General features: G+C 48.8%; 2 protein-coding genes across 3 annotated transcripts; one reads left to right on the top strand and one right to left on the bottom strand.

The window, feature by feature from the left end:
• Window positions 1-2,836: 2,836 nt before the first annotated feature.
• Window positions 2,837-9,851, top strand: fam91a1 (family with sequence similarity 91 member A1). Of its 2 annotated transcripts, XM_049750819.2 has the most exons (23): window positions 2,838-3,161; window positions 3,678-3,762; window positions 3,844-3,995; window positions 4,180-4,237; window positions 4,368-4,435; window positions 4,632-4,745; window positions 4,818-4,908; window positions 4,981-5,043; window positions 5,116-5,222; window positions 5,293-5,331; window positions 5,412-5,524; window positions 5,583-5,692; window positions 5,778-5,980; window positions 6,071-6,200; window positions 6,335-6,483; window positions 6,559-6,693; window positions 6,922-7,035; window positions 7,141-7,213; window positions 7,287-7,433; window positions 7,676-7,777; window positions 7,870-7,993; window positions 8,066-8,135; window positions 8,276-9,851. In XM_049750819.2, exons 1-23 carry the CDS (start codon window positions 3,090-3,092, stop codon window positions 8,459-8,461), a joined length of 2,505 nt encoding a protein of 834 aa, XP_049606776.1. In that variant the 5' UTR covers window positions 2,838-3,089; the 3' UTR covers window positions 8,462-9,851. The 2 variants fall into 2 exon arrangements, with proteins under 2 accessions (XP_049606775.1, XP_049606776.1); XM_049750818.2 differs by having other exon boundaries at window positions 2,837-3,161; window positions 6,335-6,693.
• Window positions 9,852-17,952: 8,101 nt separating this feature from the next.
• LOC125986890 (uncharacterized) lies at window positions 17,953-22,020 on the bottom strand. The gene has a single exon (XM_049750815.2). The coding sequence runs from the start codon at window positions 21,965-21,967 to the stop codon at window positions 18,215-18,217; it is 3,753 nt and encodes a 1,250-aa protein (XP_049606772.1). The 5' UTR covers window positions 21,968-22,020; the 3' UTR covers window positions 17,953-18,214.
• Between the last annotated feature and the right edge of the window lie 4,978 nt (window positions 22,021-26,998).

Genomic DNA, 26,998 nt, shown 5'->3' with positions numbered 1-26,998 from the left:
CTTTGTATTAACCCCTAATCATGCCTCCAAAGAAAGCGGATTGTACACTGCTCAAAAAAATCAAAGGAACAGTTTTTTATCAGGGTATGGCATGAATTCAATTAGACTTTTCTGATAAGGTTTTGGTCAGTTTCAGCTGCATTGGTGTTGATGGAATTAACAACAAGTGCACTAGTGGGGCAACAACGAGGTGGTCCCCAAAACAGGACTGGTTTAGCAGGTGGAGGCCATTTCAAGTTCCTCCCTCTTGATCTTTTTTAACTGTTTTTCCACAAGTGTTGGCTTTAGCTAGAGTCATTATCACGACTGGGAGCATGGGACGATTTCTTAACCCTCCTGAAGTTGCGCAGATTGTCCAACTCCTCCAGGATGGCACATCCATGCGTGCTGTTGCAAGAAGATTTGATGTGTCTCCCAGAACAATCTCCAGAGCATGGAGGAGAGATTCCAGAAGACAGGCAGTTACTCTAGGAGAGAGCTGGACAGGGCCATAGATGGTCCTCATTCCATCAGCAGGACCGATATCTGGTACGTTGTGCCAGGAGGAACAGGTTGAGCACTGCCCGAGCCCTACAGAATGACCTCCAGCAGGCTACTGGTGTGAATGTCTCTGCCCAAACAGTCAGAAACAGACTTCACGAGGGTGGCCTCAGGGCACGACGTCCTGTAGTGTGCCCTGTGCTCATTGCTCAGCACCATGGAGCTCGATTGGCATTTGCCATAGAACAGCAGAATTGGCAAGTCCGCCACTGGCACCCTGTGCTTTTCACAGATGGGAGCAGGTTTACCCTGAGCACCTGTGATAGACGTGAAAGGGTCTGGAGAAGCCAAGGAGAGCGCTATGCTGCCTGCAACATCATTCAGCATGACCGGTTCGGTGGTGGGTCAGTGATAGTCTGGGGAGGCATTTCCATGGAGGGACGAACAGACCTCTACAGGCTAGAGAACAGCAGTCTGACTGCCATTAGGTATCGGGATGAAATCCTTGCACCCATGGTCAGACCCTACGCTGGTGCAGTAGGTCCTGGGTTCCTCCTGAGCCACAACAATGCCCGGCCTCATGTGGCAACAGTATGCAGACAGTATCTGGAGGATGAAGGAATTGACACAATTGAATGGCCCTCACAATCCCCTGATCTAAACCTGACAGAAAACCTCTGGGACATAATGTTTCGGTCCATCAGACGCCACCAGGTTGCTCCTCAGACTTTACAGGAGCTTGCTGATGCCCTTAGACAGATCTGGGAGGACATCCCACAAGACACCATCCGTCGTCTCATTAGGAGCATACCATGACGTTGTCAAGCATGCATACAAGCTCATGGGGGCCACACAAGATACTGAAAATAAGTTTGAGTTGCAGAAATTGAATTTAGGCAAAATGGACGAGCCTGCCACATAATTTTTTTCACTTTGATTTTTGGGGTGTCTATATACTGAGCCCTCTGTAGACTGAAAACCTTTATTTCCATCAAAAGATGTGGCATCCTTTTGTTCCTGAGACATTAAATGTGGAGAAATTGACAATAAAGCTGACTTTGACTTTGACTTTGACTTTAAACTGTCCATATCAGTATAGATATCCAACTTTTTTTTTCACCATTGAAATTTGATGTGTTTTCAAAGTGTTCCTTTATTTTTTTTTGAGCAGTGTATTAACCCCTAATCATGCCTCCAACGAAAGCAAGTGGGAGGAGTAAAGTCATCCTAAAACACAAAGATGCTCTCAAAAGACGCTCAGCTCAGTGGCCTAGTGGTAGAGTTTGAGACTGGAAGGTAGTGGGTTCAGACCCCGGCCGGGTCATACCAAAGACTATAAAAATGGGACCCATTACCTCCCTGCTTGGCACTCAGCATTAAGGGTTGGATTTGGGGGTTAGATCACCAAATGATTCCCGAGCGCGGCACCGCTGCTGCTCACTGCTCCCCTCTCGCCCAGGGGATGATCAAAATCACACGTGGATGGGATAAATGCAGAGGACTGATTTCACCACACCCAGATGTGTGTGTGACGATCATTGGGACTGTAACTTAACTTTTTTTTAAAGCAATGCGACAGTGAGCGCCCGGCGCGCTGCGGTTACGCCATCGGACCAAATGAAGCTCCCTGCGCACTTAGCTCCACTTAAATTTCGGAAAGTACATCAGGACTTTAAAAATATTTTCTAAATTTCAGCGACGGCTCAATAATTATGCTGGTCATAATAATGCAACCAGCGCGGTGCAGTTGCGCGGTCGGCGGCGCGCTATGCTTGGGCGTTCGGCGGTGTGCTGCAGTTGCGCAATCGCACAAAAATGCGCAAATGAAAAAGTTTTCTTTAGTCTTGGAACGGATTAAATTTTCTTCCATTATTTGTAACGGGAAAAATAGATTCGGAATTCGACCGATTCACTTCTCGAACCGCCTTCTGGAACAGATTGTGGTCGAAAACCGAGGTTTGACTGTATTGTCAATCCATTTATCTATCTATTCAACTCAGTTTTTTTGTCCAACACGTGCATTTAACGACCCCTGGTGGCACAGTAGGTCAGCTGCAACATTCCAACTTTTTGAGATTTAAGTCTTGAAATTCTATAACCGAGCCCCCACAAAAAAATCTAGAATAATTAAAAAATAATAAAGCTGTGTGTGTCTTAAGGGCTGCCACAATACCTGTACTATGACATAGTACCTGAAAAAATATTTTGCTTCACTTTCTGTATTTTACTACATTCCTATTAATTTACAGTTGTAAATTTCTAGACTAAAAAGGTGGATTTCATATTTTGTGCTGAAATTTTCTATTTAGTATCATAACCCATTCGCATGAATGGCAGCCGGAAGTGACGTGTGTAGTACCAAGCGTGACGCCAGAACTACAACAAGGAAGTGGACGTCCCCTAATTGCCTGCCAGCAGAAGGCAGAAAGAAGACTAAGGGAAACTCTCCTCCTCGAACCAGGCGACGCTTCGCTTGGTTGTCGGCTACCGGCGTCAGCGGTGGCTTGGGAGATCTTGTGGGGCTGTCATTGGTGGTCACCGTGGAACAGCGCCTCATCGTCTCAGGGGCTTCTAGCCAGCCAGCTAGCTAGCTAACGAGCTAGCTTGCGATGAACACAGACGTGGAATTCCACATCAGGCAGAATTATCCGTGGAATAAGCTGCCGGCTAATGTCAAACAGGTATGTCGTTTGAAAACAAATGTCCAAAGTCGACCACTCGTGACAGGATACCGCCTCCTTAAGGGGGCGGGGGTGGCTGTCAATGTCACCGTGAGAGGCAGGCAGGCAGCAACCACCATCACATGACATAACCGCTGCTCATACCATAAAGATTTGCAAGAAAAAGTTACATCGTTTGTTGTTGGGCTGGAGGGTTCAATGCCCTTAAATGACCTTAGACGTTGATTTGTACCTTGTAGTCTGAAAATCTCAGAATGCATGTCAATTGGAGTCAACATTTAAACACCTGAGTTTGACTCGCTCATCATTGCAGATGTCTACAAAATATTTCTGATTAATCATAACAACATTTGGGACCACATAGAATACGTTAGTGTAAAGAAAATGTAAAAGTTTCAAATCGGTACCAAGCGACATTTAAATAAATGATGACGTGTAGGGATCTCAAATTTCTTCATTCCGTCACATAGAAGTGACGCATGCTCTACCATCCTTTGTTTGCATACTTATTTGCAGAGTTTGGGCAACTCTCAGCGCGAGTACGAGAAACATGTGCTACTGTACAGCATCCGCAACCAGCTGCGATTCCGCAATAACTTAGGTGAGCTTTTTTCTCGCAAGCTCCCGCAGGATTGTTTTGCCAGCAAGTCAATATGTATTTGTTTCCACGTTGTGGCCGCAGTGCGCCACGTGCGCAAGGATGAGCGCAAGTACTACGAGGAGTTGCTCAAGTACAGCCGTGAGCACCTGATGCTATACCCCTACCACCTGTCGGACATCATGGTGAAGGGGCTGCGCGTCACGCCCTTTTCCTACTACGTTGGAATCATGGAGGTAAGCGGCCGCTTCCTGGCAGGGCATGACTTGCTGCTCGCTCAAGTGGAACAATGGGTGCCTTTCTGGAGATAATCTAGTCCTTCACGGAAAATAATGTATTCTTCCAGCAGTTGGTCGTTCATATCACGTTTGTTTTCGTTGTTCCTCTTTTCTCCATCGCTCGTTTTGTTTGGGCCTCCAGGATATCATGAACAGCGAGAAGAGTTACGATTCCTTGCCCAACTTCACCGCTGCTGATTGTGAGTTTTCACTCTCCTGCATTGTGCAAGTTACGTTCTTGTCATGTGCTGAGTTCAGCTTTCATTTTTTAAATTTTTTAAAATTTATTATTATTTTTTTTAAATCACGCCACTTTGTGTCATGACGCAGGTCTGAGGCTGCTTGGAATCGGGCGAAACCAGTACATTGACCTGATGAACCAGTGCCGCTCGTCCAAGGTGAGAGATGTGTATCCTGAACATCTGCAATGAATTCGATGCTTTAAGCATCTCTGGGATGGTTGAAAAAAAAGCACGTCCACGATGACCTGGAGCAAATATTTGACTCAATTTTACTACTGTGTTCCTGCGGTGTAGCTTCATCGTACGCCATTCCCACAATCTGTAAAACATCTACCTTTTCTACCCTTTTCAGAAATTCTTCCGCCGGAAATCGGCGCGGGATCTTCTCCCATCCAAACCGGTGGAGATCTCGGTGGAGCCGTGGTGGGTGGCGCAGACGGGCTACATCACCGAAGATGACATCAGGGTGAGAGAACGTGTGGGCGAGGGCCCCGCGCGAACGTCCCGCTGACGTGACGCCATGTTTGCGTCATCGCAGATCTGCTCTTTGGCCGAGAAGAAAGCCATCGATAAGATGATCGATTCAGGGCCACAGCTGGCTGGCTCGATGGAGTACAACGTGGTGCTAAGTGAGCAAGCTAGCGTCGCGGTCTGTCGTCTTGGTGCAGTCTGTGGAAGATTGTTTTGATTTCCGTCTTCAGGTTTGTACAACCGGGGCTTCATTTACTTGGATGTTCCCATTTCGGACGACAGCTGCATCTCAGGTTTGTGCCGGACAGAATGGTTTTCGCGCCGGCATATTGGCTCGCTTTGGTGTCACTTGGCTGCCTCCACAGTGCCGCCGCTGGAGGGCTTTGTCATGAACCGTGTGCAGGGCGACTACTTCGAGACACTGCTCTATAAAATCTTCGTGTCCATTGACGAGCAGACCAATGTCGCCGAGGTAAGACGCATCCTTCCGCGGTGCCCTGAGCGGATTTGCTCATCCCGCTCATTTGCGTTCTCGCCTCTAGCTAGCAAACGTGTTGGAGATCGACTTGGATTTGGTGAAGGTAAGCCGGCGCCTCCGTGGACGTTGACGACGTGTCAGCGGGCAGATTTTCTTCCTCCGATATTTTGCTCTCGTGACCAGAACGCCGTGTCCATGTATTGCCGTCTGGGCTTTGCTGTGAAGAAAGGTCAGACGATCAGCTCCGAGCAGCTCCACCCCACCTGGAAAAACGCCCCCTCCCTCAACAGGCTTAAGTACGTCCCCCTTCCCCTCCAGAGGGTGTCCGTTCTGACTTGTCTTGTCCATCACCAGGAGCACCATGGACCCTCAGAAGATGCTGCTGTCCTGGGAACAAGGCAGCCCCGTCATGGAGGGAGGATCCTCGGCCACAGATACGGACACCACCAGTCTGGAGGACCAAGGTCTGCTTGATAGCAAGCACACGCTCATGCACTTTGTATGTCTTGACTGGTGTGTGTGCGCTTGCGTGTGCGTGTGCATGCGCAGCGGACACGGGCAGCGTCAGCAGCCTGAGCCTCCCCGCGGTGGCGCCTACCAAGCGCATCGCCTTCCTGTTCGACTCCACGCTGACCGCCTTCCTCATGATGGGCAACCTGTCACCCAACCTCAAGAGTCACGCTGTCACCATGTTTGAGGTGGGCAAGCTGTCCGACGAGACGCTGGACAGCTTCCTGGCTGAGCTGGAAAAGGTGGGGACGGAGGATCTCGTCGATCAGCTGCAAGCGCAAGTCAAGGGTCGCGCTCCTCGAGCTCTTTAGCTTCTTTCGGCCTTCCCGCAGGTGGAAAGCACGGCCGAGGGCGAGGCGCAGCGCTACTTTGATCACGCCCTCACCCTGAAGAACACTATCCTCTTCCTACGCTACAACAAGGAACTCACTCAGGACCAGGGACCTGATCTCCCAAATATAGGTAAGCGGTGCCCCCCGAGTGCTTGTCCGACTCGTTTCCACGCCAGTGCAATTCTAATAGAAGTCAATGATCATGCATTTAAAAAAAAAAAAAAAAAAGTTCAATCAAAGAGCAATGTGTTGCTCGGCCACCAGGTTTCCCGCTGGACATGCTGCGCTGCGAGAGCCTCCTAGGTCTGGACCAGGCCACCTGCAGTCGCGTGCTCAACAAGAACTACAAGCTGCTGGTCTCCATGGCGCCGCTCAGCAACGAAATCAGACCAATCAGCAGCTGCACACCTCAGGTTCACGTTCGTGAAATGGCTTCCCCCGTGCTTGCTGATAGACTCGCGCATTTGTTGTGGTTGTTGTGGCTGCAGCACATCGGGCCCGCCATCCCTGAGGTGAGCTCCATCTGGTTCAAGCTCTTCCTGTACCATGTGACCGGCCAGGGTCCGCCCTCACTGCTGCTGTCCAAAGGCTCCAGGCTGCGCAAGCTGCCCGACATCTTTCAGGTGAAGTCTCTCGCGGGGACTCCTCAAGTATCCGGGTAATGCGAGGAGGGGATTGGACTGGAGGAAATCCCAAGGGCAGAGTGGCAGCACAAACAAAGACCTGACCTACTTAAAGCTCTTCTTTTCTAAAAGCAAGACACGGGCACAGCTAATGTTGATGCCACACTTAAAGGCCTGCTCACGTTTGCATCGTTCTTTCATACTCATGGGACTTCCTTGTGCTGTCAGGTCTACGACAGGTTGCTGATCACATCCTGGGGTCACGATCCTGGCGTGGTTCCCACATCCAACGTCCTGGCCATGCTCAACGACGCTCTCACGCACTCGGCCGTTCTTATCCAGGTGAACAGCCCAAAGCTGTCCAAAATTGATTGACAGCTGTCGCAGTGGTTAATGTGTGTGTGTGTGTGTGTGTGTGCGCGTGCGTGTGCGCGCGCGTGTGTGTAGGGTCATGGCATGCACGGCCACGGCGAAACTGTGCACCTCCCATTCCCTTGTGACGAGGAGGACCTAAAGGGAGGTTAGTAACTCCCAAAACAATTTACATTGTGTCCATTGTTGAAGTCTGCCATTGTCGCTTTCACATTTTGTAGAGTTCTCCTACTCCAACATGTGCGTGCACAAGGCACTGGGCAAACTGCGCGAGCACGTGGATCTGGAGCACCAGTGCGGCTATATCACCATGCTCAACGCCAACAGCAAGCACCGCCGGCGGCCCAGCGACACCATCGAGTGCAGAGGTGTACCAACACAACCGCGATGCGACCAAGAAAGACAGACTTTTGCAAAATGCACACTTCTGTGGTGACTGGGTCATAAACCACTTTTGATCCATTTCTGATCTGGATTGAGAGTTTGCATTGAAGGTTGAACATCCAGATAAGGATGAAACAAAAGCTCCTAAAAATCAAATCAGTGTCAAACCTGATCCACTTTAGGTTTACATCGGTGACAGATGAGCACAAATCTCTCTCATGTGTAGGAGACACCCACCTCGGAGGAGGCCCGGACACCAATGGCAGCACTGAGTCCTTTGAACTGGTGTCGGAAGAGAACAACAGCGACAGACGGACTAAGGCCGACGGTACATTTGCCATCAGAGCCAGCGAGGCCGTCCCCGCTGGCCTCCACTCAAAAGTTTGCAAACACGTTGGCATGGTTCTCCGCCGTCCGCAGCCCTCTTGTGCGAGGACGAGTGGGTTCCCCTGGAGCTGTGCTTCGGTATGCCGCTCTTCAGCTCCGAGCTCAACCGCAAGGTGTGCCGCAAGATCGCCGCCCACAAGCTTTGCAGCAGCGACAGGTGACGGCTTGGTGAATTGCATCATTGGCATTGATCGCAAGTGGCACAGCACTCACGCTTTTTGCTCCACAGCTTGCAAGAGCTGCTTCACTCCAGCCGGAAGCTGTCCCTCAAGCTGCTGAGCTTCGTTCAATCTTTCCAGGTGAGGGATGCTCAACGTGACCTCAGCCAAGGCTCGAACACTTGCAGAACTATTTAGAATGTCTCAAACACAAGATTGAAATATTTACAGCTGAACATGTGCAATCTAGATCAAATCATCTTGTTTTGTTTCACGGACAGGATGGTGGTCCGCCCTACGAGCCGGACAGCGGGGTGACCAATCCTCTCAGTCAGCCCTCGGCCGAGTCAGGCGTCCCTCTGCCGGCCCTCAACCTCCTCTACAAGGACGGGCAGCTGCGGGAGTGGAGCGGGCGGGCCCCTCCCCCTCTGGACATCACAGCCCTACAACGCGAGCAGTCCACGTAGAACGACCCCACCACCACCGACCACCACCATCCACCCTTATTTTTGTATCCCGGGCGGGCACGGGCCAAGGGCCTTCTGTGTTGTCCACCGAACACGAGCGCTAGCAGGGCAGGACGACTCACTTAGCTCGCCCCCCCCCCACCCTTTCCCGCAGTTGATGTTGAGTAGTACCCCTCTTCATATGGTATCGGTGTTGCGCAAGTCAGCCTTGTCCCAGGACCACTTGTCCCATGTCTGGTGATCCCATGCATGAAAAGCCCTTCCTCTGAGGGGAACCAGACTTTCGTTCGTCGTTTCCACTCTGCAGTCCTTACTGTAGAGCGTACTCGACGTGATTGCTTTCTTTCATCCTTTCCCCTTCTCTTTGAGAGCACCAAATACTTTTTTTAAGCATAAGACATGTTTTGTTTTTTTAGTCTTTATTCTTTTTTACTTTTTGCCTTATCACAACGTCACATTCCGACTTCCATGAATGAAGCTGATCAGGAAGAGCAGGTACAGGTGGTCCTGACTGCCGGTGCCTCCTTCGCATCGGGTCCAGCTCCGATCGCTGCCTGCTTGCATTTCTTCCAGATTAGATCCAGCTCTGGTCTGCACCTTCTCTGGACTGGGCCCAGCTCTGCTAGAGATTTTTCTCCCCTCTTTTCGAAGAAATGCAGCTGTGGCAGCCTCCTGCTTGCACCTCATATGAATTGGTTAAACATCTGCTTGCATCTCATCTGGATGGGTGGCAGCTATGGGCAAGTTCACAAAACGGCACACACATGAAGAGATGGCGTCTTTATTTTCATTGCGTTCCTGAAGGATTCATCCTCTCTATTTTGTTTTCCTCACAATAAGTGAGTTGAAAAAAAACAGTAATCTTGTTCAAGCATGTTTGTGTGCGCGTGCCCGCATTGTGCACCCCACTTGCGCTGTGTCAGTCTCGTTTTAAATGGAAAACGCGCTTTCCCTGCAATACCTCTCGTCGACATGTCAACACCCTCTTCAAGTTCAAGTTCAAGTTCAAGTTTACTTTATTGTCAAAAATTCTATGTATCAGGGTTAGCACAGAAGTTTGAAATTGCGTTTGACCAGTCTCCAATGTGCAGTTTGTGTTTACAAATGTGTTCGTTTTCTAGATCAACCTCTTTTAGGACATCTTTGTTTAAATGGTTGCATAATTATAATGATGAGGACAAAATAGGACATTCCTTCCACATTCTGCTCATGTTATTCTGAATAAACGTGTGTGTGTGTGTGTGTGTGTGTATATGTATGTATGTATATATATATATATATATATATATATATATATATATATATATATATATATATATATATATATATATATATATAAAAAGCATATGAAGAAATATATTAAAAAAAGGAATAAACGGTTTTCAACCTGCCTTTGGCTTTCATTTCTATTCCTGACTTTGCATTTTAGAGCCAATGTAACATTAGGGGGGGAGGGGACGGATGGTGTGGTGTCACACGAAGCTTCCATCTGCCCCTTGCATGCACTTGTTCACCTTCTAGAATGACTCAAGCAAGGAGAAGAGATGGTGCTCTGCTTGCATCTCTTTGTTAAGGTCCAGCTCCCGTTGCTGTCTGCTCGCATCTATCCTGGATCAGATGAGCCACCTGCTTGCACCTCTTCTGTCTCGGGTCCAGTTATGATAGCTGCCTGCTACTGTCACTTCTGGAAAAGGTTCAGTTGTTTTACATGCAAAGAGCTGCTGGCAGTCAGCTACCAGAGCTGCAGACCCCATTTGGAAGACACGCCAGTGGCTAGCCAATCCAGAACAGAGCAAATCTGCCATCAGGCAGCCGCCAGAGCTGGACCCCATCCTGATAATGTTACCAAGTGGTTACCCAATTATTGTCGACAGCTACCGCATCTAGACTCTGTTAGGGTTGATAGATTAGTTTGATCCTATGATTATGTTGGAACGTAACCTGTAATAATTAACCAAACTTGTCCTGTCTTGACAAAGTAGAAGAACAAAGTGCTAAGATCCTTTGAACTGATTGACCAGCTGCAGAGGAAGCAATCTAAGTTGATCTGTTTACAGAACATCGTAAAACACCCCCTGCTATGATTTGACCAGAGGCCAGGGGTTTCAACCCCATCCTGTCCACTCTCACCCCCACCCTGCTTTCTCTCAATAAATACTCTCTTGAAAGAATTCAAAGTCAGACTTCGTTTGATCATCGCTGTATGCACAGTGACGAACGAGCTCTCCACTTGCAAGTGTTCAAAAGCCATACTGTCTCCCGTGTGGTTCTTACACAATAAGTTAGAGTGAACATCACTGTAACATTTTGGTGCCGTGACCCGGATCCCTAACATTCCCACTGCTGATCGACGGAGGACGACGTGCTGCATTGTCGACAAGCCAGCGTCCATTAGGAGGACCTGGAAAAGAAAGACCTGGGAAGAAAATTCTTCGCTGGGCCAGCATCTTAGGTCTGCCTTCGTCTGACAACAGTGGATTGACGGGATCCGGTAGTGCAACGAACCAGGAGACAAGTAAGTAAAAGCCCTAAAAGTTGTGGTGAAATGTGTAAAACTTAAAAGTGCACGAGATACGGCTGTTGTTTGTCCAAGCCATGAGATACGGCTTTGGTTTGTCCAAGCCATGAGATATGGGTTTGGTTTGTCCAAGCCATGAGATACGGCTTTGGTTTGTCCGAGCTATGAGATACGGTTTTGGTTTGTCCGAGCTATGAGATACGGCTTTGATTTATCCGAGCTATGAGATACGGTTTTGGTTTTTCCGAGTCAAGAAACAGCTTGGGTCCAAGACCCAGTGGAAGGAACAGGTTAAGAAAAACAGAGCTTTTTTGTCTTCATTGAAGAAGGGCGTAGATTCTTTTTTGTCCATTTTTCCAAGCTGTTTGCATGAAAGTTGTGTGGTTGACTGTGACTGGTAGGATAAATAGACTAAAGTGCAGTACTAGCAAATAACACAGGCTAGAAATTTGTTGAAAGGTCAATTTAAACCTGCATTGACTAAAACTACTAAAATTAAGATGGGAAAACTGCAAATCTCCAAATAAAGGCACTCTTGAAGGAGATGAGAAGTACATGGCGTGTAGATTTCCTAATTGTATGTGATACATGCTGAAGTGGAAGAAAAAATATGGAGCAGAAGGAAAGTTGAAGTTGAAATCCGGAAGAAGTGGTAGACGTTTTAGAGGAGAGTGTGGCTGGGAAGAAAAGGGAGAGAATTGAAATGTGCTAGAGTGTGATTGAAAGCTTCACAAGAGAGAAGAGAACAAATTCAAGAGACAAACATAGATGAAAACTGATGAGGTCACAAGTGTTTGTCAGACCAGAACACAATAAGGCGCCAGTGCGCAGGTGCAAGGCCGCAGGTCAAACCGTGCCTCAAGCAAAGGGGCAAGAGGAGCTTCCGCTCCTATGCAAATCATGTATCCAAATTTAAAAGACCTGAAGCCTCCCCCATATGACAGCAAAACATGTCATTGTCAGATTATTAGAACTTTTTTTAGATTATTAGAGCTCCTGTCCATACAAGAAGTATGACAATGCTGTTTGTATGCCCAATGACAAATGACCAGAGATCAAATTGTGTGTGTACACTAAAGTTAATATTTGCAACTCAAGTGGTAAAGAAATACAACTTGCTTCTAAAGATAAATAAAAAATTAGAATGTGCTGTCCTCGCGTGCGTGGGCGGGACCAGCTTCATGATCGACTGCAGGAAATGGCCAGCCTGTGACAAATCATTGATGCCCGGCCCCCAGACCTCACGCGCGAGAGCTATGTATGTGTGTGCGTATGTGTTAAAATGATGAAATTGGCTAAACTTGTAGTGCAAAGAAATTTGCTAGACTGTGGTCTATCCAATTTGCACCGCAAAACAGAAACAATTTTGAAAAATAAAAAAGAGAGAAAAAGAAAGAAATCTGTGGGCAGAAACTGGTTGACAGTAGTGCACATTAGTGTCTCACCTTGAAGACAAATTCGAAAGACAGAGAAAACATGTTTTCAGGAATTGGATGAAGCAAAATTGTGAATTTAAGACATTGCAATGCTTGATTTAATAAGAATAATTGATTGGTTGGGTTATAACATTATACAAACTTCTATATGTGAGTTAAATTCGAGAGATTGAGTTAAATTTAAAAACAAAAACAAAACAAAAAAAATTCTGATTCATTTGCCAGCAGTTTTTTTGTGTTGAGTTTTTTTGGATTGGTGGATTGTTCTATCAAGAACCTTGAGTTGGGAATAATCATTAGGAAGTGCTCAAACTCTTCTCGCAAACACTCCTATTTGCCCAGTTCAAAAGGACAATAAAATTGACTAGTGAATGATACATACAAGATTTGCAAAAAGCAGACGAAGAACAGTCCTTGGCAGATAGCATGATCAGAGCACTCAAACTGAAAGATGTGTCAAATGCAAATTTACTGCCGCCTGATCTTTCTTCCCCACAGGTCAACAACTGCTCCAAGCCAGGAGACTGGGACGACATGAAGGTCGTCAAAAAGGACAAACTGGGCCAGCCATGGTGGGAGGGACCATTCTAAGTCTTGCTGACTACCCCCACTGCACTGAACATTGCTGAAAGGCCCAGCTGGTTTCACTTCAGCCACTGGAAGTTACAGAGAGTGCTGGACCCCATTTTCGGAGTGGGGGGGAGTCTGACCACAAAGGGGCCTCATTGTTTAGGGCGGGGCGTCTCAATGTTGGTGAAGAATCCATAGATCCCCACTCTGACTAGTTAATGGGAAATATCGGTGTCTCTGTCATCCTAGTAGCAACGGGGCTCCAGTGACGTGCGGTGAGGGTTGGGGTTGGTGAGGCACTGACTCAGAGTCAGATTTACAAACGTACTGTGACGCTAAGGCACTGACTCACAAGTCAGATTTACAAGCATACATGGTTGTTATCCCATTCTTGATTAAATTTAATTTGGTCCGATCGCGCAACCACAACCGGACGCTCACTGTCGCATTACTTTAGGAGCGTCTTTGTGTTTTAGGATGTCTTTACTGCTCCCACTTGCTTCCTTTGGAGGCATGATTAGAGTTGATGCAATCCTCAGAGTAACGAGAATATAATAACAAACGGAGTCAGTTGGCATGCGGGTCCTCTCGGGTCCTCTCGGCTCATCTCGCGAGGTTTGACAACCGAATTTCGTCCGACATCCGAAGCAAAAAAATCGCGAATTATTTGTTTGAATACCGATTTGTTCAAGAACCGGGACGTTCGAAAACCGAGGCTCCACTGTACTTTTCCCATAATTCGCTACGTGACTAGTTGTTTTAGTTTTAATAATTTCGAAGAGAAGAGCTTCTGACACAAACGCTAAACATTGATGGTAGCTGAATTTGCTTTAAATTCCCAAAAGTTTGTTTCATGTCGATGCATAGTGTATGGAGTGGTTTTCTTAAGTAAATAAAATCTCAAGTCTCTCTCTTTTGTGTAACGTCAGAGGTCCAACTTTGTGTCGTGGAGCCACGCCAGCATCTCTGGTCTCAGGTCAAAGAAGCCAGCCTCCAAGGGTAGTCTATATAGGGGCAGGTGTTGATGATGTGGTCGGTTGTTTGCTCGGGGTCACCGCACTCGCATGCCGCACTGTCCCCCAGTCCCCACTGCGGCATAGATGTGTTGAAGCGCCCAACACCAGTTCTTAAACGGTTCAGTGTGGTCCACTGCTGGCGAGGTAGTTCGTCTCCTCCTATGGCGCCGTCTCCTGTTCCCAGATGTAACGGTGCATGAGGGAGGGACCAGCTGCCTCCCACTCCTGCTTCCAAATCTCAAGTGAATAAAATCTTTTTGAAAGCATGTGTATGAGTAGTCTCCATTTAAAAAGCAAATGTTATTTTTGACAAGAGGTTATGCTGTATGCCTTTAAAGTCAAAGTCCCAATGATCATCGTCACACACACATCTGGGTGTGGTGAAATTTGTCCTCTGCATTTAACCCATCCCCATGTGATTTTGATCCATCCCCTGGGGGAGAGGGGAGCAGTGAGCAGCAGCGGTGCCGCGCTCGGGAATCATTTGGTGAATTCATATGTGAATTCAAAACTAATGTAAATAACGGCATTGCTTATGCAGATGTCAGCAGCTCGCTTTCAAAAATCGCCATGCTATTATAAAAAACAAAAAGCAAAACAAGATCAAACACTCAGTATAGATCACAAATTTGAAATTTTCTGATGGCATGGCAAACATGTAATTTCACGTCAGGGTCACCATTTGTTGGATTTGGTCCACAATTTGCGAAGCGGGCTGTTTGCGCCTTGTCACGTCTCGTCCCCAACTGCTCCACTATGTGTCTGTTGTCTTGGTTTCTGTCTGTGTGCTCGCCCCTCCCCTCCTGTGTGCCCATGATCAGTGTGATTGTTCCCACCTGCCTCTTGTTACCTGTCGTGTATAAAAGTCCTGTCTGCCCCTCACTCCCTGTCGGATCACTGGTTGCTGTCGTTCGAGGTTGTCGTACTGTCTTGATGCCGTCATGGCCTGCTGTCTTGTTTCACGTCCCGGTCAGTCAAGTTATTGTTTGTTAAGTCATGTCAGTTTGCCTTTTGAGTTGCTTCAATAAACCCTGGTCCAAGCTGCACTTGGTCGTCCTGCTCCATGCGCCACCCGACCGTGACAGAATGATCCGACCAGCGCTTGGACCCCCCTCCACCACCAGCTCCCGCTGCGACGCCCGATCGTCGTCCGAGCTTGTTCCAGCGCCATGGGCTTGCAGCTGCCATCGGATCTTGCTCCAGTGACGTCGGACTCACGGCCGCCATCGGAGTTCCTCCCGGCACCATCGCCTCTGCGACCGTCGTCGGACTTCGCTGCCGCGACGCCAGACTCACGGCCGCCATCGGGCTCCACCCCAGCGTCGCAGGACCCGCGAACATCGCCAGACATCCAAGCCAGCTGCGTCGGACCCGCGATCGTCCCTGGCTCCACTCCCACTGCTGCGGCGCGTGAGGGCTCTTGCCGCCGCGCACAGCCCCGCCTTTCGAATGCCACCGATCGCGGTACGGACTGTCAGAGTTGCCGCCGATCGAGGTACAGACTTCCAGAATCGCCGCCAATTACTGTACGGACTTCCAGAGTCGCCATCCGAATGCGTTCTATGTTTGGGTTGCCGCCCGAGAGCGGTTCATGTTTGTGTTTCCGCCGATTGCGGTTCTGTCCCCAAGTTACCGCCCGAGCGCGGTTCAGTTCCCCAAGTCGCCGCCCGAGCGCGGTTCTGTTCCCCAAGTCGCCGCCCGAGCGCGGTTCTGTTCCCCGAAGTCGCCGCCCGAGCGCGGTTCTGTTCCCCGAAGTCGCCGCCCGAGTGCGGTTCTGTCCCCGAAGTCGCCGCCCGAGTGCGGTTCTGTCCCCGAAGTCGTCGCCCGAGTGCGATTCTGTCCCCGAAGTCGCCGCCCGAGCGCGGTTCTGTTCCCCAAGTCGCCGCCCGAGCGCGGTTCTGTTCACCAAGTCGCCGCCCGAGCGCGGTTCTGTTCCCCAAGTCGCCGCCCGAGCGCGGTTCTGTTCCCCAAGTCGCCGCCCGAGCGCGGTTCTGTTCCCCAAGTCGCCGCCCGAGCGCGGTTCTGTTTCCGAAGTCGCCGCCCGAGCGCGGTTCTGTCCCCGAAGTCGCCGCCCGAGTGCGGTTCGGTTACCCAAGTCGTCGCCCGAGTGCGGTTCGGTTCCCCAAGTCGCCGCCCGAGTGCGGTTCGGTTCCCCAAATCGCCGCCCGAGTGCGGTTCGGTTCCCCAAGTCGCCGCCCGAGTGCGGTGCGGTTCCCCAAGTCGCCGCCCGAGTGCGGTGCGGTTCGGTTCCCCAAGTCGCCGCCCGAGTGCGGTGCGGTTCCCCTAGTTTTTTTTTTTTGGGACGTCGGGAGCCGTCCCTTGTGGGGGGGGTTCTGTCACGTCTCGTCCCCAACTGCTCCACTATGTGTCTGTTGTCTTGGTTTCTGTCTGTGTGCTCACCCCTCCCCTCCTGTGTGCCCATGATCAGTGTGATTGTTCCCACCTGCCTCTCGTTACCTGTCGTGTATAAAAGTCCTGTCTGCCCCTCACTCCCTGTCGGATCATTGGTTGCTGTCGTTCGGTGTTGGCGTACTGTCTTGATGCCGTCATGTCCTGCTGTCTTCTTGTTTCACGTCCCGGTCAGTCAGTCAAGTTATTGTTTAAGTCATGTCAGTTTACCGAGTCTGTATTTTGAGTTGCTTCAATAAACCCTGGTCCAAGCTGCACTTGGTCGTCCTGCTCCATGCTCCACAACCGATCCTGACACGCCTCACGGCAAAAGCCAGAGCCAATCACCTGTTATCCAATTTACTCCTTGCGTGTTTGTTTTCTTTTACAATGTAAGGAAAAGACTGAGACACCGAAACAAAATTTAGACTTACACAGGTTGGTTGAGTTCAGTCACAATTCTTGTTAAGAAAGCTCTGTTTTCAGGAAAGTACAAAGTACTGGGCCTTTCGTGTGACCATGCTCAAGAGCAGAAAGTCTCCATTCAGAAAAGGCAACGTTCAAGGTTCTTTGGTCAGCTTATATTCAGTTGTACATACTGGTGTGGGCCGAGTTTGATGGGTGATGAGTCTTTGGGGTGAGGCAAGTTCGCAGGAGAGTTTGATTCCATGGGAGTGGGTGCTGGTTCGGTGAGAGCTGGTTTCGTGGCGTTGGGTGCTGATTATGGGCAATTCGAGGGGTGTGGGGGCTGTTGTTTTCCTTTTCGTCTTTCGGCCTTGGCGATCATTTTTGGCCGGGTTCTCGGCTGTCTCCCTCTGACACCTACTGGTTTTATCTCCAAGTGACCATCCTGTAAACATTCTCCTCCATTCTTGCACATATACTGTCGCACCTTGTCCATTCATCATCCTTCCACTTTTGTCATTTTGTACGGACTTATGTGAAGTTTTGTGTGACATCATCAATTCGTTAATGTTCCCTGACTATGCAAAGTTCTTACTCATCACTTACCATGCATTTGTTTGTTTGTCCCATTCTTAGTTTAATTATGCTTCCGACCGTAGTTTTCATTATTAGTCAAAACATTTTCTTTCTGTCCAGAACATTCAATAGTAATCCAAGGCTGGCGTCTAGCATTAGGCAAAATACGACGTCACATCAAGCATTAATCAAAACAAAAGATATAATCAAGTACTGTCAAGTGGCCCACACTTTTGTGGGGTTAAACTGCAGCTCCCCACTTGAAAGGCGCTTGGACAAAAGGATTTGAACTGGACTTCACTCAGTGATCATGACTGTTTTTTTTCCTTGTCTTTGGTTTATTTGTATCTTCAGCCAAACACAGCCAAACACGGCCAACACAGCCAACACAGTTGACACAGTTGACACAGGTGAAAAACCTTAAAATAAACACAAATAGATGGTCAAACTCTAAACCATAATTAAGCAATACAATCCAAAATCAAATACTTAGGTTTTAAATACTAAGTCAGGATGACTTAGCCAAACAGCTTTCAACCCTGGTAAGTACATACAAACATTTTTCCCGATTTCTTTTTTAGCTTTTACTTTTTAGAATACACCACATAATTTACCACAATTTCACTATAATGTTGAACATAACCATGACCCATATCAATTTTACATATTAATTTCCTAAGCCACCCAGATGTGAGCTGTAGCCCCATATTCAAATGTCCAAAGGCTCACCGGCTCCTTCTTTTGCTTCGTTTTCCAAGCTTTCCGCTGCAGTCCTGCCCTTTGGAAATGCTGCCTTGTCTAAATCATGGCAAGTTACCGTGAGCTCCAACACTCTCCCTCTTAATTAACCCCACCTGGTGCTCTCAACAGCCTGCCTCCTTGAGTGTGGCTGAGACACACCCAGGCAGAGAGGGTGCGGCTTCCAACTCGTCTCAACACCTCCCACTCGATCTTCCCACGGAAACCGCTGGAAAGATCGCAGACAATGACTTGTGGTCAGGGTTTCTATTTTGGGCTTTCTGTCTGCTCTTCCACTGGTAGCAAAACCACCAGTCGTCGAACATCCCGGTGAAGAATTGTGGACTGATGATCCCTCTGGATGCTGGATGTAGGATGCTTGGATGCTTCTACTGGCCATACAGCAGAATACAAGTCCCCAAACTTTCCACCTGACTCTTTTCCTCACATCATCTTTGACCTGATATGGTCCAAACAGGTCGACTCCTGTGAACTCAAATGGAGCTGCCTCCCACTTTGGCGTTTCCAGGCTCCTACTTTGAGCTGCAAAATGCTTTGCTGCCCTCCAGACCTGGGCGACAACCTTAACCAGGGTGGTCAGGTTGCTGAACCGTCTTTCATCCACCAGGTTTCGGGCAGCAATGCCAGCAGGTGGCCTCCGGCACTCAAGATCTGGTGGGTCTTTATTCACCTGAGCTCTTGTGAGTGCAGATGTAAATACTTTCTTCTGCATCTTCCCGGCACTCTCTTTTGCATTGACCAGCGCGTCTTCTTGGTTTTCTTTCCCATGCTCGCCCTCTAGTGGCGGATTGCTCTCAAACTCGACCTCATCGTTCTCCTCGAGCTTCCTAATCTTGGCGGGCAGCGCCGCTTCCGATTCGTCCACCACCCGCGAGCGGCGTCTTTTCTTCTCCGAGATTTTACCCGTCGTCTTCTGACTTGCGGCATCTGAGCCTTGCTGCTGCTTCTTTTTCTTCTTCTGCTGTTGCTGCTGCAGAACTGGCGGCTCGGCGTCCATCGGCGCCACTTTGGCCTCCTCTGGCAGCAGCTTCTTTTTCTTCTTTTTCTTTTTCTTCTCTTCCTCCCCGCCGCCACCTGAAGATGGATTGTCTTCAGTCATCTTGATGGGCTTCCCCTTCTTAGTCTTGGGAAATATTCCCGGCTTCCTAGAAGCATCTTCAGGAGGGTTATTGAGCATCTCAATGACTTTTTGGGCTTGCTCTGGGTTCTCGAACTCCACAAGGGCAAAGCCTTTGGGATCGTTGGTGGTTTTGTATCTGGGGATGCTGGCGTAAACGACGGTCCCGCATTTAGAGAAGACCTTCTCGATCCAGCTGTGAGTCACGTCCTTGGGCAGGAGCTCCACGTAGACTGTGCGGCTGTCCACGTCAGGTGGAACATCTCCGATGGGAAGTTGCCGTTTCACTTTATCACCCTCTAAATTCACCTCCAGTACGGAAGAATTCTTCAGAGCCCGGGCGATCAGTTTAGTGTCGCTCGTCAGCTTCTTCATGCGATTGAAGCTCGCCACCACGGATAAATCAACATAGCCGTCATCCGACTCGTCAATGAGCTTTCTCAGAAAGCGGTCCTTGTGGAGGTTGACGTCTCCGAACCAGAACTCCACTTGTTTTTTCACTTCGCACAGCAGCTGCTTGACGCGGGATCTCTGAGGTTGAATGGGGACTTTGCAGGTGTGTTCTTCATACATCACAGCAGCAGTCCTCATAGATCTAGCAAAGTGCGTCCTTGACGTGCGGGCTGAGACAGTGACCTCCTCAAACAACTCAGGATGGGTGCCTGCAACTGTTTTCCCTAGTGGTCCGTCCCACAGCACGAGGTCCCCCACCGTGCGGATTTTCTGTGGAGCCAGCTGCCCCTCTTTGTGACTTATAAGAAGCTGGATCACTTTTGGTCTTGTCAGGTCACTAAGTGGGATGTCTGGGAAGAACCTTTGCAGTTTTCCGGCTGACACATGCCTGTGGACGTCTGCTATGCTGTCTAAGCCGTAACAAACTAGCTGGTGGGACTTGAGAGTGCCTTTTGGGGTGGTGATACGGATTTTTAGGAGGTATCGTTTGGTTTTGACCAAGACTTTCATGCCTCCCACGCCATGAACCACAAGCGTGACGTCTTCACTTCTAAGATTGAGCTGCCCTGCGGCCTCATGGGTGATATAGTTGGTATCGGATGCTAGGTCGATCAAAGTCCCAATTTTCTGCCCAGCATTGGCAGTTACCTCCAGCAGCATCATGATGACCGGCCACTCCACTAGGCCGCTCTCTGCCAGGAGACTTGAGTGCGTCTTCGCAGCGTGGGAGGTTCTTGCTACTGTGTTGCAGAATGCGTCCCGGCACTGTTGGACTAATTCAGGTGAGAGCTTTTCGAAGAATTCTTCCTGGGCCTCGGTGTAACCCTTCTCGCCACCTCCCACTGTGCTGCCTTTGCTCCTCCTTTGGGCCATGCTGCCTCTGGATGGTTCAGCATTGGGACACAGGTAGAAATGATGCTCTCGTTGATCCTCGCACTCAGGATTTTTACACAGGAATGTTGTCCTGCAGTGATTATCACCATCATGGATCTCTAGGCATTTCCAGCAGGCGCCCAATTTCCGCACTGCCTTCTTTTTCTCTGTGAGCCTGAGCACCCGGAACTTCTTGCAGAAATACAGCTTCCTCTTATGCTTACTGTCCCCACAGATGATGCATCCTGAGAGGTGGCTACTTGACTGGCTTGAGGCTCTAGTTCTGGCTTGCCTTTGCTCAGGCCGCTCTCTCCTGAATGATGGCTCTTCATCCCTCAACTTGTCCAGCTGTTCATAAATGCTTTCTTGATTCTTGAGGAAGGTCAGAAGACTGTCAAACCGCTTCTCTGGATCAGGACAACTTCTCCCAGCTGCATAGAGAAGCCACTCTTTGTTCAATGCATCAGGAAGCTTGCTTTCTATTGACTTTGTCACCAGAGGATTCTTTAAAGCATCAGTTTCACCAAGGTCACTCAGATCTTGAAGGGCTTTTCCAACAGCTTGGATGAGCTCAACAACTTTCTTGGGCTGGTTGCCTCTAACAGCTGGAAGTCTCTGGAGCTCCTCCACTATTTCAATGGCGATCGCTATTTGACTTCCAAACCGGTTCTCCAGGACCCGAAAGATGTCGTCTGCTGTGTTATAGGTCATCAGCCGAAGATCTCTCATTATTTTCTCATCCAAACTGTCAAGGAGCTGGAACTTTTTAACTTCTTTTGACCCAGTGGGCTCTCCTTGCCTCTGAAGGGCCTCCCAGTCTCTTTTCCAGCGATGAAAGTCTCGCCTGATGCCAGTGAACTCGGGGAGGGGGGTTGGCTTCAGCCTAATGGCTGTTGGGTAGCTGATGGAAGCTGCACTTACACTTCTTTCAACATCTTCTTTAGCTTTTGCTCCAATGAACCATGCTTTTCTGGACATTAACTTGGGAATGATGCTTTCAAGCTCCCTCACCCGCAGTTGGAAGTCTTTCTGCTCGGCGGGAGGGGCCCAACACTTCCACTGTGTGTGCAGCTCCTTTGCTCTCTTGATCAATCTTTCCATGTAATCAAACAGAAAGTCAAAGGCCTCTTTACTTCCATCAGGTTCAAGGGACATCACAGTCTTTACTTTCTTCTCTGCAGCCTCTACTGCCATCGTCACTTCCTCTTCTCCGAAGTTAGCCCAGAGTGTCCTTTGAATGAGGTCCTTCAGCTCTTTCAGTTTCATCTCACACCCGTCCGCAGTTTTCACAATATCGGCCTTTTGCTGTTCGCTCAAACTGGGAACTTCATCGGGGTCCTCCTCCAGCTCCATCTCTGCAAGGTACTGGGTTTCCACATCCTCATTTGCTTCCATGACTTTGCTGGACTCAATTATAAGGGTCTTGAAACTGTCTCTGAGCTCCTCTTCAGACAATTGCCGTGAGCTGAGCTCAGTGTGTTACCAAGCCTCTGGATTTCCAGGCCTGGTCAGTTCAGGATACTCCGGTCTTCACACCGGTTTTTCACTGTCAAGTGGCCCACACTTTTGTGGGGTTAAACTGCAGCTCCCCACTTGAAAGGCGCTTGGACAAAAGGATTTGAACTGGACTTCACTCAGTGATCATGACTGGTTTTTTTCCTTGTCTTTGGTTTATTTGTATCTTCAGCCAAACACAGCCAAACACGGCCAAACACGGCCAACACAGCCAACACAGTTGACACAGTTGAAACAGGTGAAAAACCTTAAAATAAACACAAATAGATGGTCAAACTCTAAACCATAATTAAGCAATACAATCCAAAATCAAATACTTAGGTTTTAAATACTAAGTCAGGATGACTTAGCCAAACAGCTTTCAACCCTGGTAAGTACATAAACATTTTTCCCGATTTCTTTTTTAGCTTTTACTTTTTAGAATACACCACATAATTTACCACAATTTCACTATAATGTTGAACATAACCATGACCCATATAAATTTTACATATTAATTTCCTAAGCCACCCAGATGTGAGCTGTAGCCCCATATTCAAATGTCCAAAGGCTCACCGGCTCCTTCTTTTGCTTCGTTTTCCAAGCTTTCCGCTGCAGTCCTGCCCTTTGGAAATGCTGCCTTGTCTAAATCATGGCAAGTTACCGTGAGCTCCAACACTCTCCCTCTTAATTAACCCCACCTGGTGCTCTCAACAGCCTGCCTCCTTGAGTGTGGCTGAGACACACCCAGGCAGAGAGGGTGCGGCTTCCAACTCGTCTCAACAAGTACAAAACATTCTTAGACACCTTGGGCCGTGTCCGTGAATTAGAATAACATCAGGCATGCATTAAACAGTTCCTTAAGGGTTGTTATGCTATTCAGGCAACCCATCAACAAACGTTTGTTATTTCAAAGTGCACAGAAATACATATCAGATCATGAAGTTATAAAAACCTATGTCATCACCATATATAAAAATGTCTAGTTATGTCTTCTTTATTGGTTTGGTGTGCAGGCATAATTATATGCTTAAAATGTTTCTTTTATTGATTTAATATGTGAATATACTTGTCCGCTTATGTACTTTATTCAATGAGGTTTGAGCATACCTGTTTTTGTAGCAAGGCAGGGCTTTTTGTATTTCGACCCCATTCCTTCACCATGTAGTGATTTGTGACTCCAGATTTCAGGGCTGTGGACTCGGACTCGGGGACTCGGACTCGGTCGGACTTGGTCATTTTTGCCGGACTCGGACTCGGTGCTGATTTTGACCGAGTCCACCGAGTCCGACAATAAAAAAAATACGTTCAATATTATTTTCATCATGCTGCTGAGAATGCGCGTAGGAATACTGTCCACAGCCCTGCTTACCATCAATGCGGCCACGTTGAGTTGCACTTAGGCTAATGTTTACATTATATACCAAAGTCAAGGACGATTATGTTACCCAGTTTATATCATTGATGTGTTTCGATAGTTGTGGGGTTGTCACTAATTATTTGTGTTTAGATAAATGTCTGAGCTATAATGGTGTAATTAATGATTAAAAAATATTATCTTACATGTCCTGTGTTTCAGAATGGTTATTTAATTGGGCGAGAGTGTGTGTTTTCAAGCGTTTTGCCTCATGCCAATGGCACTCAGGGCTAAGGGTGGGCTTCAATGACTATTTTTGTAAAGCTACGCATTTAATACCATGTCAAATAATATATTAGAGTGTAGGTTATGTTCCAATGTATCCACTTCTATCGGTTAAATTGTCAACCGTACATTTATGACTACGCCATGAGTGATCTACGTTATGAACTAGCACAACTCCGGTGGGGCAGGGAAAATGTTATCGATCCGACGTCCGATTGGAACGTCGCCTCACTTTTACGTTCGCGCTCTCAGCAAGGGATCTAAAGGGAAATGTGCTTTCGGCAGTGTGCAAACATATTTTTAAGTGTTAAACTTATAATTATATTAATATAATATCTAGTATTGGAGTGCTCGTGTGGATTGGTGGGTGGCGAAGAATGTGGAGGCAAACTGCATGAACTTGTTTTCTTCGAACTGTTGTGGAATAGGCCCAGACAGGGAGTACCGGACGAGAACACCTCAAGGTCGGTGAGAAACGAGAACAACATCACGTCCAGGTGGTCGGGCTTCGCGGGGAAATCCCAACCACCTGACCTCATAACACCGACACGGGGAGGAGATGGACATCGACCAATCATCTCACAATGTTTTGCATGCTTTAATATTCATATTGTGTTTCTTTAAAACTGGGCAACCCGGAAGAATGTGTCGTCTTTTGGTGGTCACAAAAACGCACGAGTTTTAGTGTGAGGGACCCGGGACCCAGGCCTGTATTAGTGCGCTTTGTCAGGAATAAACAATTGGTAAATTTGGTCTGATTAATCTACTAGTCACACGAACTCGCAAAATTGTTAGGTGCGCCAGTGTGTGGATTAGGACATAGTAATTAATGTGTTAAGTGTTGATCGCAATTTGGAGTCAGATCAATAACTAAAATCCATAACCTAACAGATCCTATATAAGCCGAACCAGCCAGTGTGAAAGCAGTTGCGTTCGTTCTGGTAGATTTTTATCTAAATTAGCCTTGAATAAAGAGTAAGCATTCACATGAATTAACAGAAAAAATGGACAGCCAGACTCGGACTCGGTGGTGAAGAGGCCGGACTCGGACTCTGTGCAAAAATCCGACTGAGTCCACAGCCCTGCTAGATTTAGCTCAAGGAGTGGCATGTGAAAAGGTAGGTTTTTATCTTCTGATGTCATTAAAATGTGCAGCTAACTTTGTTTAACGCTCAACAGGGCTTGGAACTCTAAGGCAAAGCACTTCAAAAGTTAAAATTGTGTTGTGTCATGTGATTAACAGCGATTTACGGGTGAGTTGTCAAATGAGATGATGTTCTTTTTCCTCTTAGCAACACAGATTCCAAGCCTGGAGAAAAGAGGAGCATCTGTATTAAAAACTGACCGGACTCCACAAGGTACAGATTGATTCTAGACTTATTCTTGATTGTTGAAGTAATCACAACTGCCTTGTGTTATCTTTGGAAATTGTTGTTATTGGTGGTTTGAATATACTTACGTATGCTTAGCTACTGTCGAGCATATGCAAAAAGCGTATGTTGTAATCTTCTATAATCAAACTTGCATTTTCAACATGTCATTGCCTTGACTTTCACACTCCGGAAACTGGAGCGGCTGTCAAAGTGCAAAATAAAACCCAGGTTTACCCTGTACATTTTCATCATTTGCCCCTCCGTGAGTCGTCACCTTATCGTGGTGGAGGGGTTTGCGTGCCCTTATGATCCTAGGAGCCATGTTGTCGGGGGCTTCATGCCCCTGGTGGGGTCACCCATGGCAAACGGGTCCTAGGTGAGGGGCCAGACAAAGCACGGCTCACAGAAGCCCCTTATGACGATTGAAATAAATGGACTTCGTTTTCCCTCGCCCGGACGCGGGTCACCGGGGCCTCCCTCTGGAGCCAGGCCTGGAGGCGGGGCTCGAAGGCGAGCGTCTGGTAGCCGGGCCTTCGCCCATGGGGCCCGGCCGGGCATAGCCCGAAAAGGAAACGTGGGTCCCCCTTCCCATGGGCTCACCACCTGTGGGAGGGGCCAAAGGGGTCGGGTGCAATGTGTGCTGGGCGGCAGCCAAAGGCAGGGACCCTGGCGGTCTGATCCCCGGCTGCAGAAGCTGGCTCTTGGGACATGGAATGTCACCTCTCTGGCTGGAAAGGAGCCCGAGCTGGTGTGCGAGGCAGAAAGATTCCGACTAGATATAGTCGGACTAGCCTCCACACACAGTTTGGGTTCCGGTACAAGCCCTCTCGAGAGGGGCTGGACTCTCTTCCACTCTGGAGTTGCCCACGGTGAGAGGCGTCGAGCAGGTGTGGGTATACTTATTGCCCCTCGGCTGGGCGCCTGCACATTGGAGTTCACCCCGGTGAACGAGAGGGTAGCCTCCCTCCGCCTTCGGGTGGGGGGACGGGTCCTGACTGTTGTTTGTGTCTATGCACCAAGCAGCAGCTCAGAGTACCCACCCTTCTTGGGGTCCCTGGAGGAAGTGCTGGAGAGCGCTCCTTCTGGGGACTCCATTGTTCTACTGGGTGACTTCAATGCTCACGTGGGCAATGACAGTGAGACCTGGAAGGGCGTGATTGGGAGGAACGGCCCCCCCGATCTGAACCCGAGCGGTGTTCTATTGTTGGACTTCTGTGCTCGACATGGATTTTCAATAATGAACACCATGTTCAAGCATAAGGGTGTCCATGTGTGCACTTGGCACCAGGACACCCTAGGCCGCAGTTCGATGATCGACTTTGTAGTCGTGTCATCGGATTTGCGGCCGCATGTTTTGGACACTCGGGTGAAGAGAGGGGCGGAGCTGTCAACTGATCACCACCTGGTGGTGGGTTGGCTCCGATGGTGGGGGAAGATGCCGGTCCGACCTGGCAGACCCAAACGCTCTGTGAGGGTCTGCTGGGAACGTCTGGCAGAATCTCAGGAAGAGTTTCAACTCCCACCTTCGGCAGAGCTTTTCCCACGTCCCGGGGGAGGCGGGGGACATTGAGTCTGAGTGGACCATGTTCCACGCCTCCATTGTTGAGGCGGCCGACCGGAGCTGTGGCCGTAAGGTCGTTGGTGCCTGTCGTGGCGGCAATCCCCGAACCCGCTGGTGGACACCGGCGGTAAGGGATGCCGTCAAGCTGAAGAAGGAGTCCTATCGGGCCGTTTTGGCCTGCGGGACTCCGGAGGCAGCTGACAGGTACCGGATGGCCAAGCGGAACGCGGCTTCGGCGGTTGCTGAGGCAAAAACCCGGGCGTGGGAGGAGTTCGGTGAGGCCATGGAGAATGACTTTCGGACGGCTTCGAGGAAATTCTGGTCCACCATCCGGCGTCTCAGGAGGGGGAAGCAGT

The sequence above is a fragment of the Syngnathus scovelli genome, chromosome 19 (genome assembly GCF_024217435.2).
Source record: "Syngnathus scovelli strain Florida chromosome 19, RoL_Ssco_1.2, whole genome shotgun sequence".
Taxonomy (NCBI): domain Eukaryota; kingdom Metazoa; phylum Chordata; class Actinopteri; order Syngnathiformes; family Syngnathidae; genus Syngnathus; species Syngnathus scovelli.
Note: the sequence above shows the minus strand (reverse complement) of the source record. Positions and strands in the feature narration are given on the sequence as shown.